We start from the raw sequence: 15,507 nt of genomic DNA, 5'->3' as shown, positions 1-15,507 counted from the left end.
AACCCTTGGGCTTTCCTGTACTAAAAAAAGCTAACTCTTGCATAGCTTGCAGAAATGGTGGAGGAAATAGCGAGAAATGTTTGTCCTTCAGGAATGAACACTGCAAAAAATTTAAAAGAATGTTTAAAAAGAGTTATTTCTGTAGCTGTGCTGTAACATTAGGTCTATGTAACTGAGTCCGTTCATAACTTTCCTTATTTCCTGAATTTACATATGTTAACATTTGACACGTCTATGTACAGTGCAGCCTCTGTATTAATATTGGATAGATTTCATTCGGACTTAATGAATGCATCAGTAATATACCTAAGCATATTTTCAGCATACTGAGTTAAATGTAATACTTTTCTTTCTCTTAAGGTGGCATAGAAAACTGCTTTATGATAAGTGACTTACAGAAATTTATCACTTTCGTTTTTCCTTTTTGAAAAAATGTCATTTTAACTTGGGGGAGCAGTAGGCAGGATTATCTTGCCCATAACTTTTGAAATCTCAGGCAGTCTTTACCTCTTTGGATATCAATTTTAAATTCAGTGAGAGAATTGAAATCATACGTATTTTCAACATTAGTCATGGTGAGCATTGTTCTACTGCTGGTTGCTTGAAAAATGCACATTCTTGAAAATAATGCTTCGTCTTACTATTTCAAAAATACTGCATTTTTATTATAAAGTGAACAAAATACAATGTAGATTATCCCAAGTAAAAGGATACTAACAGAAGGAAGCTGTAATGTGTACTAAGAATGCCACACACTAAGAAACAATGACGATGGTAATGTGACCATTATGATGGAAGTTTGTTCCCTTCGAGGAGCGCGAATGTGATCAAGAACCCCAGAAATCTTAAAAGTAACATTAACTTTAACCATTACCGTATTTTGTGAACAGAGAAAATGGTGAGGAGTCCATGGTGTATTCAGTTTTGTTCATTGGGGAAGATGGGAGTTGTCTGTACAGACAGGATGGATGATAATTGGAAAATGGAACTTAAAAAAACCAACACCACTGGGAGAGAGCTCATTATCTCTGTCCTATATCTGAAACAAAAATACACGATGTTAATGAAGAATGTGGAGTTCAGTGGAGAAGTTATATCTTGTTGTTCCTTGCTTAGTCTGTCACAATGACTGGAAACATCATAGCTAATCCTATGTGAAGGCAGTAGTGACAAATAAACTGCCTTGCACATAACAGCTCCACAATAAAGGCTGTAAACTGCAGGAACATGGGGAAACATAGAACATGTTTCTGTTCAATCTTAAATCATACTATTTACCAAAATTCAGAAAGCGGGTTGACATTCCCATGTGTTAGCACTGTTATGGCTAGACTGTAAGAGTTAAAAATGATAAATGTTTTGCACCGTTTATTCAGGGTTGTGGGATGCAGATTTATTGACGTTTAATAGATAACATAGATTGTTGACACCAAACAGCCTCCCAAAATCAACAGAAGAGAGGATTTGAAAAAAAAACAAAAAAGAAACAAATCTTACGGTACTGAAGAGAAGTAAGGTTGTTTAAAAATTCAGTCAGATCACAAGAAGGATTGTTCAAAACTTTAACTAGTATTGCTGCTGGCAGTGTTGACTTGTCCTCTTCTCCCCTGCCCCGGACATGATGAAGCTAGAAATCTTTAATGAACGATTGCTCTTAGCCATTCTGTTGTGTCTTCCTTTCAACTTTTAACATATCTGTGATGTCACTTCTTAATCAATTTATTGTTTTGTTATGTTTTCTTCAACTAAGATAAATGTAGCAAGTATAAAAGAATGCAGGAGAATTTTTTTTTCTTTTTGAATACTGTATCTTATTCTCTGTTGCAATTTAGTTGGAGTTACAGCAGGGACTAATTTCTTGCTGTTATTACTTACTTTTTCTCTTAAGGAGAAGAAACTAGTGTGCTTCTCCACAGCAAATTGGTAAGACATTCTACCATTATAGCTTATGTTGTTAATGTAATTATTTGTATTAAGAATTGACATGGTTTATAAAAAATTAAAGATCAGTTTGTGTTTTGTGAGACTAAACCACCCGCCCAAATATTTTCACATGGGTGAGGATTTGTTTTGTGTTCAGGGCTCTGAGGGGAGGATGCATTTTCAAGACTTCTGACTTCAGGATAAGTGAATCTTAGCCTCTCAGAAGCTAGCAGCTGTATGTGCAGTGTCAGAATGTTTGTTTTGAGTGTGGGTGTTTGCAACTGTATTTAAATGTTGAAAACTGGAGCTTTGTGTCTTGCATGTTTTGCTGAGCAAAACCAGTTTTTATTACCCAGTTCCCTAGCCTAAGATAATTGTCTTTAGCCAATCCATTTGTCTTCATCATGTAAGATGACTTCTTCCTGGTCGGCAGGTGCAACCATTAGATATCTTAAGGAGTTTAAATACAACTTGGCATAGAAAATGTGTTTAAATAACAAAGTAAAACAACACTCCTCCCCAGATCATTATGGTTTGGGGTCTTGTCTTCATGGCACAGGGAGTGGATAGCTAAGGCTTACTGCAAAGTGTGTTTAGGAGCCATTCTTTAGTATTGTGTTCTTTGCAATGGAAGTTTTGAACTCCGCTGATTAAATGATTAAGGAGGTTTCCTGAGAGGGAGAGGGAAAGAGGAAGGGTGAAGAAAAGAACAGAGAACATACAACTCCCTGAAACTTGTTTTATTCCTTTATTCCTATGAAACTTTTGCTTCAGCAAAATCAGCAATTGTGTTGTTATTACTTTTGGTTTCGGAATAGTAAAGTTGCTAGGTTAAGAATCCCTTTCTAGTAATGAGTAACACACTTCGGCCCGTCGGAGAAGAAAACAAATGATTTTGTTATGCCGTATTTCTTTTATTTGGTGAATTTGTTAAGTGTTTCCTGATGTTTAAGTGAAATAGCGTGTCAATTTATGCTGATGTGGCAGCGTACCATGTTAGATAGTAGAATCAAAGCTATGTTGCAGAGAATCCCAGAATTTGGTCCAAGAAGCAGCTGGTGTGACTGACTGGTCCATGGTATTGACTAGTTTACTTGTCTCCAAGTTAAATAGCATTAAAAGAAGTAAAACTATGTTCCAGTAATTGTTCAGTGATCTTAAATGGATGTAAGAAGTTATTCTAAGCAATTGTAAGTGGGAGAGAGAATGGTTTATGAAGTCTGTCTTAAACAGAAATCTGTATTCTCTGAACTAAAAGAAAAAACTGAATTAGTTGAAGTCTTTAAGTGAAACTACTCATAAAATATAGTTTCTGCGCAATGAATAAAATTAATTTTCCTATTTTTAAGTTTAACTTTAAAATACGGTTTTTAAGGGGAAGAAGAACCTGCCATTATTAAAAACAATTGATTCATATTTCTGGCAGGTTGTATTTCTGTTGCATTTAAATTAAATTCTATGCGTCCTAGAATTTTTTTGGTTTTGTTTTTTCAGTATTTCTTCTTTCTCCAATTCAATTACATTTTAACTACAATTAGTGCAAATTAAAGGACTACCAATCAGTAGGAAAGACAGCATCACCGCAATTTTCTAGTATTGACATGTTCAATATCTAACTGTGTCTAGATACCGTTTTTAATTATTTATTCTAATGGCAACTTAATGCTGTCTTGTCATCTCTCTGTGAAGCTGTTACAGAATTCCTTTTGTGTCAGTAAAAACAAAACTGAACTAAAATACCTTGACTTAAAATATATACTTGCTGACAGACTCTCATATAAGAATTGCAAAAACAAAGTTGGAGAATACTGAACTGGATAAAAACTAGGAACATACAATGTGTAGTGATGATATGGTGATGAATGTAGAAAGAGTTCAAACCTAATTTTGTATGTTTCTGTCTGGAACTCAAAAGGTCAGTTGTTCATTTTGCTAGGTATGAGTAATTTGTAATTGTTCTTTTCACTTCCATAAGGTTTTTGCATACTTGCAACCTAATGCTTTCTATTCCTTTATTTATTGTTTAGTTATTCCAAGGATTCAGTGCATATTCATCAAAGAAAATATAGACACAGTATGCTTCCTGTCTGCCATTTATGCCTAGATTTTTTATTTGTAAGCCGAGGAATCACTTTAAGTAAAACAAAGCCCACATGTTGCTGGCTGAAACATAGATGATTTGTTAATATTAGTGACTATTAAAAAGTCATTTAATATGTTGACATATTTAGTGCAGTAAGTGAGACAAAATACTTGTTCATATCAGTTATGTGCAGAGAGTGCTAACTGTCAGTTGTTAGAGTCTATGTAAGAAAAACTGAACTAATTTGAAAAATTGGCAGGGTTCCATAAGAGTTCAAGTGTAAATCACATGAATGAAAATTTTCAGGTGTGCAAGGTTATGGTCCAAAGCACTCTTTTGCATTGATAATTTTGATAGATGAGTACTTCAGATTTATACAGTGCAGCACTGTGTGCATTTGACAGTTTTGGCCATAATTCTACCTCTACATATTAAAAAGTAATGCCAGCATGCAGCAGCAATCTCTTCTATCGTCGGGTCTTGTTAACAGTTGTCTCATGGAATTGGGTGATGATGTGAGAGTCTGATTTTCCCCCCCCCCCCCCAATCTTCATGCAAATAGAACTTGCTTTATTTAAATCTCATATTTAAATTATGTTAAAATGTTAGATTGTAATATTATGTTAAACTGTTAACTTGTAATATTTAAATTATATGTAGTTTACTCATATTTCAATTATATTTTTAATCTCATGAGATTAACGGATGGGTACTACCTCTTTTCCCAGATGATTTTTTAATACCTTCCTATTTTTAACTATTGTAGTTTTTTCTTTTATGCTTTTCTGCATTCTTCTCACTGCAGTCTTTGACAGGAGTCTGTCTACATCTATGCCTATTTTCTTTTGTTAAACTTAACAAATCATCAGCCTCACTTTATTGGGCAGCTGTTCTTCTGTTTGCAAATGCCCATGTAGGCATTTTTGAACAGTTTAAGTTAAGTTTAACCTTTATTCAATTTTTCCATATTTTTACAGGGTTGCCTATATCTATGTCTTTGCAGAAGTGCTTCTGTTTTCTTTGGAATTGGAAAAAAGTGAAGGAAATTGAATTTAAAAAGGTGGTGAAATAATTGAAACTGATGAAATACAGTAAATATGTGTGGTTGTGGTGAAAATGCTGTTCTTCCTCCAGTGCTGTTTTGCATAGGTATTGTAGCACATCCAGGTAATAAAATCTCCTGCTCTGAAACAGTCTACCAAATATGGATTTTTAAGCTAGAGATCTGGATTTAGGAACTATTGAGCACCTGCAATTTCTGCTTAAGCAAATTGTATAGACAGCCAAAACGGTATTCAGCATAAGGCAGTTGCTTTTCTGTGAGAAGAATTGCTTTCTTAGATATTTGAGGAAGTGACCTTGCTTCTCTCTCACCATCAGGGATTATCTGTGGGAAGTGGATGCTGTTTCTGGACTGTTTCTTCAAAGCAAAACCGAGAATTGTGCTATAGATGCCTGTCCCTATATATGGGTAACAAACAGATATCCAGCCACAAATCGTCAATAACCTCAGATGTGACTGGGGAAAAAGAAGGGCTTTCTGCATTTGCTGTACAATAGGTAGTGAGTAATGCCAATATGAACTGGAGCCAAAAATGTTGTAACTGCTGATGAGCTAATCAGAATAAATTTTGGACAGGAAGCAGAATGGGGATAAATACAGTTGTAAATATCCGTCAAGTGTAAAATGTGGAGCGAGCAAGAGAATGGCTGTTAGGGGAATGAAGGATATACCCATGTATTAAAAGAGGTCAGGACAGATGATCTAATGATATTGTCTACTAGAAAACTCTTTTGTTCCTCTATTCTCAGTCTCTAAAATGGAGATTTTTATTTTATTTCACTCTCCCTCTCTCTTTATCTCTTTTTCTTTTCACTTCCATTTATTAATGCTTTCAGGCAGGGAATGCCTTAAACTTGTACGCTGTCTGGTAGAAAGTCCTTATATTGACTGTAATCTGAAGGTGCCTTTATGTTTCAAATACTTTGTGAGAAATATTTTAGAAAGGAAAGAGTAGCTAAAATAAAAATCTGGCAGTTTTGTCTGTATTATTAGTCTATCAATTCATATCAGGAAAAATGATTACTTGTATATAAAACACATCAAGGTTACTTTAGAAAAGCTCAGAATGCATGCAGTTCCCGAGAACTTAATGTAGACGAGACCATGTGTAAACTGACATCTCTTAAATTTCTAAGAACTCTACTTTCCTCCTTTTCATTATTCAAAAGAAGGAACTGAAAAGTCCTAAGCTTAAAAAATCTTGTCGAGATCTGTCAAGGCCCATTCTTTAGTAAGTTAATACTCCATTTTCTGTCCATTGCAATTCAAAATCAGTGTAGGTAATGGCAACAGACAAAACACATTTGTATCACTACATTCCTACTCTAAATTAAAACAGCAATCTCTTTCTTAAATGAATTTTCAGCATATTGTACTGGATTAGTTAAGGTTTCATACTGATTTGCTTTCATTTTTAATACTGAAGGTAGGGAGAAAATTGTGTGTGCAGAGGGTGCATTAATTATTTGGACATGAGCCAAAAATGATGCCATTTTTGCCTTGTGGTTTATAACCTTCCAATATTTTCAGAATAGCCTTCTTCAGCGTGCACCTGGAATACAGCCTTCTTTAGAACTTTGGTTTATGATCTTGTTCTTAAAACTTAATCGTGTGTGAATGCACAAGTGTGTATGACCATTCATACACACATTAAGATAATACTTGGAGTATTATCAAAAGATGAAGTCTCTTAAGAGTCATCTTTGTGCTTATATAACACTGTCAGACTTCACTGTCCCAATATTATGAACTGAATCCCTGAAAAATCATTACATGTTCTTCAGAAAAGTTTGGGTTTGTTGCATACTTTTCCATAGATGTATTACAGGATCACCTTATTAGGCTTTTCTTTACAACTTGTTAGGACCAAATGGCAATAAAAATTGAGAACTTCATGAAAAGGCAGGAGTCTAGGAGCTGAGGATTTTTTAAAGAAGCCAGAATTACGGGTCTCAAGATAAAATTTTGAACTTTAGCAGTGCTGCCTGTGCAACTGCCTAGACCCTAGACCCAAGATCCCAATGGCTCACGCGCCTCATCTTATTCTCTTCTCACTTAGGAGGATTCTTCACAGCATTATATTCTTTCACTAAACTTCCTGTTTTAATAGCAGGTACATTGAGCTTTGAAAAGTTTAACTGGCAAGACTTTTACATGTCTTCCTTAATTTCTAAGCAGCTCTTGAAACTGAAATGTCTCTTTTCAGCATGCGAACACTCACAGTAGTTTTCTATTCATTCTGCATTGCCTGTGATAACTGAATAGTTAGCAGTGTGCAAAGATATATCTAGGTGTGTAGAATTTCTAAATAGAATATTGAATTTTGTGATTTTTCTGACTCTGAAATGTTTAGTGAAGTATCTGTCCCCTTTGGGGGAGGCAGGCCAGGGAGGGGAAGTTTGCTGTCATCTTCGAGTGAGTGGAAAGTGTTTAAAGCCAGGAAGAGTGTAAAACACAGCACCCGTATTGTTTTGGAGGTAGGCGACCCATGTATCTTATTTAGTGTAAACAATAAATCTGGTAGCATTAATTTCGTATTCTGTTTTTCCTGGAAAGTAAACAACACTGTTGCAAGCTCTACAGATGCTAACTACTTAGAAAACAAAAAGCCAAACCAAATGTAAATACTGGTAAAAAGTTTAAAAATTATGTGACAGAAATGAGGCATAAAATGTGAGCCAATTTTACATCAGTAGCTAGGTTCTTGGGATTAGGAGTTTGGTTTTTGTAATATTTGTTTTTTACTTAACCAGATATTAACTTTTATGCTATAAAGCAATCCTGGAGCCAGATTCTCTTTCTAAATGTCTTTCTACCCAGCAATTGAGACTTCTTTGTGAAGAATGCTGTTAAAAAGAATATAACACCAAGGCTGCACATCTGTTTCTCATTTCAAAACAAGTCCTTTTACTCTAAGCCTCTATTTTTTTCCTCCTACCATGAGATTCAGGTTTTTTTCCTTCAGTAAACAAAAACAGAGTAAAAAGATTGCTAATAAAATTGTGTATCATTTACACAAAAGGCTTTAGCAATCCATTAATTTGTCCATGGTGTGATAATGTGCATCCACAGAGTCATTTGCTCTATTAAAATGCCATCATGTGAAAAATCAGTCGTGGCTCTGGCTCTGTAAAATGGAGACTGGAACCGAGGCTATAGCGTCAACCTGAGAGGAGATTTACATGTGTTAGAAAAGAGTGTGGTTTTAAGATGTGGGTTCTCCTGACAGTATTTGTAACAGACACGAAATACAGAAGGCATGCTACTTTCTAATTCTCCTCCTAAGCTCTGAAAAGTGATCTGCAAGTGAGAAAAAGATAAAAGTTCCTTAATAAATCTGTATTGCTCCAGCTTGCCTTGCCAGGCAGAAGAATTATATCCTTCTGGTTCTTTTTGTTGCTGCTTTGCAGTTTTTTCTGCTTGAGAAAATTAATGGCTACATAGTGACATGTCACTGAATGACTGGATAGTGACACGTTTATTCCCAGAAAAAGTTTGTGAAGGATTTTTTACATCTACAGTCAGATAGCAACTAATTTGATATCAATCATAATAAAAATTATAACATCTCTCAAGTATTTGTCCTCCTGTAAAGCTGTTATTCAGAACGATCACGTTGGTACCAAGTATGTTGTTAGCAGCAAAGGGAATTGTTAGGAACTGAAAAAGCAGACTCATGCCAACCACGGGCCTTTAGGCTCTGCTGGACATGATTAAATAGGAGAAAATTTCCTTTCCCCACAGCAACAAACTGGACGCTTATTAAATCGGGAAACATTTTTTAGAATTATTTTGTGCCCATTTGATGTCTAGACTGGCTTTATTCCTGATGACCTGCAGAGTATTCCTGTGTGGTCTCCTGGCATAGGAATTTGAGATGAGTTTTATTTTGCCTCATTCTTTTTTCTTTTTGAGGTATGTTCAGTGGCTACTAAACAAATATATGCCACATCACATTTATCAGAGGACAGCTCTTTGAGTTTGTTGTAGTAAAGGTTAGATGTGGGCAAGTTAATGGCGTTTATCCCTTTCATGGTATTTATTGTAAAGTTTTAATCATCTGAATTGGGAAATAAAGTCCCTGAAGGTGACAAAGTGTTCTTTCATTTGCTGCCTATATTAAAAGGATTTCATTATAGTGTATGCCTTCTTTAATGGTACCACCACTGCTCAGGTAGCAAACTGCGTGATGGTGCCAGGTCATTCTTTGGCTCCCTGCTACGTTGTTCTCTGGGGCATGTGGCTGGAATTTCTGCTTTAAAACCAGTTAACAGATACTTCTGTTCAGCAGGCTATTCCTGTTATAAAAAGCAAGTAATTCGAATTAGCAGGTACACTTTTTGATAAATTTTTTCAGGCTTCTGCAGGTGCTAATACAAGAAAGATATTCTGTGGTGTTGTACTTTAGGTTTAGTTTTTTGAGATACTGTGTCTCTGTAGTCAGGTTTGTTACCCTAACCTACATTTGCCATCGTAGTGCCATGGAAAGCCTAGCAGTGTGACATGATGGGGTTTCTACAGGGGGAAAATAAATTTTTAAATCTTTCCATAACAATAGCAGATTTGGTCATATTAATGCGTATCATTTCTACCCAACTTTAAAAAATGAAAAGCTACAGTTCATGAGATCCAAAAATAATATACCTTCAACTCACGGTTCTGTGATCTTATTTTATTAATATTAATGTTTTATTAATATTAATATTTTAAAAGACAGTTAATGGGAGACTTCGTAGTCTCTTCCATGCTAATGACAATACAAAGGGCACTTGGATTTAATAAGAATTCTTCCAGGTGATTCATGCAAAACTAATGCTAGACATTGTGGATGTCAGTGTAGTCATGCAGTCTGCTTTGTGTGAGTACATAAGAATTCACTTATAGCTATGGCAGGGAATAGAGAAAGGTTAAGCACATCTCTGAAATAAACCAGCTCAGTTTATACAGAGCACCCTGGCACACTGAAGTAATGCACTTACTGAGGAAGCAATACCTGGAAATTTTCACTTCAGGCTTGAGTCACAGCTCGTTGGAAATGAGGATCAAGGCATAGTTGCCGAGTAACAAAACCAAGATAGACTTCTTGCATATAGTAAGGTTGCACTCCGTTCCCTGCTCTGTTCGTACTAATTGCATATCCCAAGGTAGTATGCATCTTTTAGCAATTTCTACTTCTGGGCAGACAGCAAAATATTTTATTGTTGTTGTCCCTGTGTTTCTTTGATATGCTGTAATATTTTAGAATAAGGTTAAGGTTTCATTGTTTATGGGCTGTATATTGTTTCAGCATACCATGAACTATATAATCTGGCCTACATCACTAAAAAGATGTCTCGTAAGCTCTGTATTGTGGTTCCAACAAATTAAAGCAATAGCAACACATTTGATAATGCTGATAGCTTTGAGGGTTATATACAGGCAGGGCTGTGAACATAATCCAAGTTTGTAAGTTGATGTCTGTATCCCGTGTTTCACAAAGAGCCAGATGCAAGAGACTTCTGCACATCTGGTTGGTTTATTAGAATTTTGGAACACAGAATAGTCATGAAATGTATGTATATATCCACAGTGCAATTTCACAATATATATCGGATAATATTAAGAGGACACATCTCAAATAGAATGCTGAAGTTGTCCAGTTCTCTGCATTGCGTTGTGAACAGTCAGATGGGTTTGTCTTGGTGTGTTTATCTCAGGAATAAAAAACAAGAAAAACCCGAAGAAACGTTCCTAAGCATTTTTTTTAATTTCTTCTTTCCTTTCCTTTTTTCTTTTTTAATTTCTGATTAAGTTTGTGGGTCATTGCACAAATACACAAAAACCCATGTATGGCAAAATAAATCTTTAAAGTATGAAGAACAATTTCTCCAGATTTGGTAAGAGAACGTGAAGTGCAGGCTTTATTTATTTATTTTAGAAGTGTAAAGTGTGGTCAAGAAGGTGCCAAATGTTTGTCATAGTCACCTATGTCTGTCTGTCTTCATCTTTATAGTTGTGTTTAGTTGTTTCTGTTTGTGTTTTTTTGAAACCTAAGTATGCAGTAGATAATTTTGCTGCTAAACAGACATTTTGCATGAAGATCTGAGTGCAGATCCCAGTCTGTTTTTACCGGTAAACTTACAGTTTGTTAGCTAAATGTAAATACATTTTTAAACAAGCTTGAATTCCTGTAGGACTCAATGTAACTGGTCATGTTTTGCTGAAGAATGCTTTTGGGCTGTGCAAGTTCCCACAGTTTTAAGGTTTATCAGCGCAAATGTTATTTGAGACCTCTAGGAACTGTTAAAGTAGAAAACAGTAAGGTTGTTGAGAGTAAGTTGTGATTTTGGTTGAGTTAGATGAATTCATATTGAAACAGTTCCCCTCCCCATTTTTTCCCCCCCTATTGTCCAAAGAAGGGGGAATGGCTTCTTTGGGGGTAGGGGGAGCGGGGTTTGTCTGTTCATTTTTAAACCTTGGAATGAAGCTCCTTTGGTTGAATCGCCTGTTTCACAATAGAACAAACTACAGTCCTTCCAGGGTGTTTTTTTCTTCTTTTCCAGAGGAAATGAATTCCACTGGTTACAGGGAACTTGTCTGTCCAGTAAGAGTGGCTATGTTTAAGGAGTACATAAGCTGTACAGATTTCTCTTAACTGCTTCTCCCCTAAAATAAGGATAGAATATATACAGTGGAAGAAAGGTTGTCCATAGCCCTCGCAACAGTGTTCCGTATAAAAGAACTTCTTGTGTTCTACTGACACTTGTTCTGCAAGAACTGTACCAAAATGAGAGAAGTTAAAAACAGAGATACCTGATGCATATAATTTGCACAGATAAGCTATAAGGAGACCTGGATGGGCATAGTATTGTGATTTGTTTGGAAATTTATACATCAGAGAATGAAAACTCAGGTATTTATTTGAGCACAGGAGTCCTGGAGCCATATCTTGATGGCTGATTTTGGTACTTTTCCCATGGTTGGGCAGTTATAGACATGCAGTTTGTGGATTCTCTGGTGTTCAGTAAGTGTTGGGCTTATGCTGGAGCTTTTCTCAAGTACAGCTATACCCCACTATCTGCAGAGGATGCGTTTCTGAAAAATGTGATATGACAGCAATGTAACGTGGCTTGTAAAAAAAATTATGTGGTCAAGAGGGACTCATGCAGGGACTTAAGACATGCACAGAGTTTAAATACACAGGAACAGCATATGTAGTTGGGAGATTGACAGGCAGGAGTACATTATCAGAATCATCAACTGGAAGGGGTGCTGGCTTTTATAGATGCTGGGTTTTGGAAATGATCATCATTCTAAAAGATAACAGCTACCTGTGAAACTGTCTGATCATCAGCCCCTTTTTCTGTCCTTCACTCTTGAACTGATGTTGATTTATCTGAGGAAGATGATGACCGAGATGAAGATGTAACTGTTGAGAAAGGCAATGATATCTTTCACAGTAAAAGGTTTTTGGCAGGCATTCAGTTTCATAGATTAAACCATTCCATGGACTCTTCTGAAAAGCTTGCATCTTCCCTATGTGGGGTGATACTGATGATCCTTCCCCTGCCTCTCTAGCGATGTCATGGATACTGCACCTTTGTATTAAAATATTGTGTGTTTCTGAAGTCCCTGCATGCATCCTGCTCTGCTACATGGATTTCTGTAGGAAAAGTTGCTTTGCAGTCTGTCAAGCTCAGCTGTGTCATCTGTGAAACTGGTGACAGCAGAGCAGAGTATTAAATGATCAGTGGTAGAACTCAGAACAAAAATAGGAAAACAATGGATACTGGGATTGTTCTATCGTAAGTTCCTTCTGTTTTCTTGCTACCTACTTTCACAAAACTTGTAGAATCGTGTTCGTCTTTGACATGTATCTTTTCTTTCCTCAATCTCCATCATACTTGATTGAAATCACTCTGCCAAATAGTTATTTAAGCTAAAGCTGTGTGAAATAAAATTCTTCATGGTCAGAGGTTTGAGAGGAGCATAGGCGAAAACCTTCCTCACAATACTTGTAGGAGTCTGTAAGATTCTCAAAATAAAAGATAAACTGGGAAAATTAGAGTAGAAAAATAGAGAGTGCTTTAAGATACAATAGTCTCAGAACCATGAATCTCTGGAGATTGGGAGGATGTTGGACTTGGACGCTGACTTGGAGAATTTTTCAGTCTGTCCCAGCATGGTTCTTTCCCTTGACTGATACATTGGAACAGTCTTTTACTGTGTTTTGTGTAACTCAAATGCTCCTTTCAGGACTTTGCAACTAAGTTTTTCTTCTTGCCATATCATCTGTCTTGTTATAAGCTTAAAAATACATTTAAACCAGGAAATTTTAAACCTCACTTCTCTTCCCTCTTACCACCTCCTTTCCCCACTTTAGAAATTGAGTTGGGAGAAATGATCGTTCTTTTCTCAGTCATTTTTACCTGTTTACAATATACAGTCATTTTCTCAGTGTTCAGAAAGATTGTACTTCTATTTTGTGAGCAAAGTATGATGAAGAATCACATTATGGGCATCTTATTTGAAATCCTTTTCTGTTTGTTTATTTGACAGGTCCTTGACCAGTATGAACGAGATGGGTTTAATTTCCTAGCTAAAGTTTTTAATTCTTCACATTCCTTCTTAGAAGACTTGACAGGTCTAACTTTATTACACCAGGAGACACAGGCTGCTGAGGTAAGAAAATACGCTTTGGATGTTAAGAATAAACAGGTGGCAGTAAAGGGTGCTTGGTTTTACGTTCAGCTGTATAACCATGTGATTAAATGAATCGCTGATAGAATCGAGCACTGGTATTTGATTTACAGGATGATTTAGGCAAGCCACCTGCATATTGCATCCAGTAAGATAAGAAGTGTCCTCTTAATGTTGTAGAATAAGAAATATTGTTGGATATGAGAGATCATTCTATTTTAAGAGTAGATGATGGGATGCGTGTTGCCAGCCAGTTAGAAATGTGTAGCACTATTGTTGTTATTCATTTTATTGTTGTCACATTTTGTGAAATTACAGAAATATTTTAAGTGACAGTTGTTGCTTGACAGTTCTGAATTTACATCAGGAAAGTTCCTGTCTGTTGTCTTTTAGGGTGTGTTTCACTGGCAGCGTAAACAACAGTTTGTACAAGCATTACAAGTACTATATATAAGTACTGATAATAGGGAGCCATGGTAGCACAGAGCCCAGTATGGGCTAACAACCACAGTATTTACACAGCTTCCTAGGTGGGTTAGACATTCTCTTAAATTAATCGTAACTTTTTATATTTGAGTTTTCAAGTATAGTTTTTAAAGAAAACAAGTGACTTGTGTTATGTGGTGTAAGGAAATAAATTACCATTTTAGGTCAATCTAGAATGTAATTATTATACTGCTTGATGGATTATAATGTGGGGAAAACAATGCTGTTTATTTGTCTAGTGACAAAAGTTGTAATGTGGAATGAAAATGGGGTATGTTTTGTTCTCATGGGAGATAATGCTGTCTAAACGAGTTGCGATGTTGAGTTTGTCCCATAAAAAATGAAACCGTTATCTGTCTTAATATTGTATTTTAATAATGATTTGTAATCCTTACTCTGTCTGCAAATGTCTATGCTTTTCTACATCTATAATTTAATTTTGGTGTAGTCGTATCACATGGATGTTTCCGAAGTTGGCTTTGAGAAGTGATTATTCAGTTACTGTAGCCTGTGTAAATGGTATAGCTGTTTTTTCAGCTGGAAATGGCTTAACAGTGTTGCTTAATAAGGTTTGTGGCGATAATGATGACTTGGCTCTCTGATTCATGTTTTAACCTTTTAAAATAATTGGAGCAGATGCTGGAGACATTAAACTGTGAAATACCTGATGCATTCTTAAATCAGCCTGGTGATACGTAGAAAAAATTTAAATGTATGTATGAGAGGGATCCAGCAAAGGAAAACAAATACCCCTTAACAGGTTCCACTTATTAGCAGTAAGAGTTATTGTAGTCTGATTGCCATACATGACTTTTAGGCTGCTAAGAAGTGTCTAGTCTGCTAATGACAGCATTAAAAACAGTTACAATGGCCCTAGTTAGTAATCTATTCTTTTGCAGATGATAATTAATAAATTTCTTTTGCAGCTTCGGAATATATACAGGTGTTTGTTTATGAAGTTTTAGATACTATTTACAAAATGTAGAGTCTGTCGTGAGTTTATTGCAACTTACTGAAGTTCAAAGTTTAACATGAAAAACGGAATTGGTGTGCTTTCAAAAATCTTTGGGCTCAACAGTGAGGTTTATGCAGTGAAATCATTGCTCATAGGTGGAAAAACTGACGTACAAAATATTTGCAAAGCTAATGCATTCAAATTAGCCCAACTGCCGTAGAACCAGCGGCTTTTCTTGATTGCTTTCCTGTAGCATTGCTGTATTTTTGTAAAAACTCATCTGTTTCATCAAGATCATTAAAATAGTTAACCCTGATA

At 35.9% G+C, this 15,507-nt stretch overlaps 1 protein-coding gene across 1 annotated transcript in view; it reads left to right on the top strand.

Annotated features, from left to right (window-relative positions):
- Nucleotides 1-15,507, top strand: part of ATG7 (autophagy related 7) — a 106,321-nt gene that overhangs the window by 31,811 nt on the left and 59,003 nt on the right. The window contains exon 17 of the mRNA XM_059823203.1: nt 13,608-13,730. Coding sequence (XP_059679186.1) covers nt 13,608-13,730 — 123 coding nt within the window. The remainder of the gene's footprint in view (nt 1-13,607; nt 13,731-15,507) is intronic.

Source organism: Gavia stellata, chromosome 12 (genome assembly GCF_030936135.1).
Source record: "Gavia stellata isolate bGavSte3 chromosome 12, bGavSte3.hap2, whole genome shotgun sequence".
In the NCBI taxonomy this organism is placed as follows: domain Eukaryota; kingdom Metazoa; phylum Chordata; class Aves; order Gaviiformes; family Gaviidae; genus Gavia; species Gavia stellata.
This window is presented reverse-complemented; position numbering and strand designations above follow the sequence as displayed.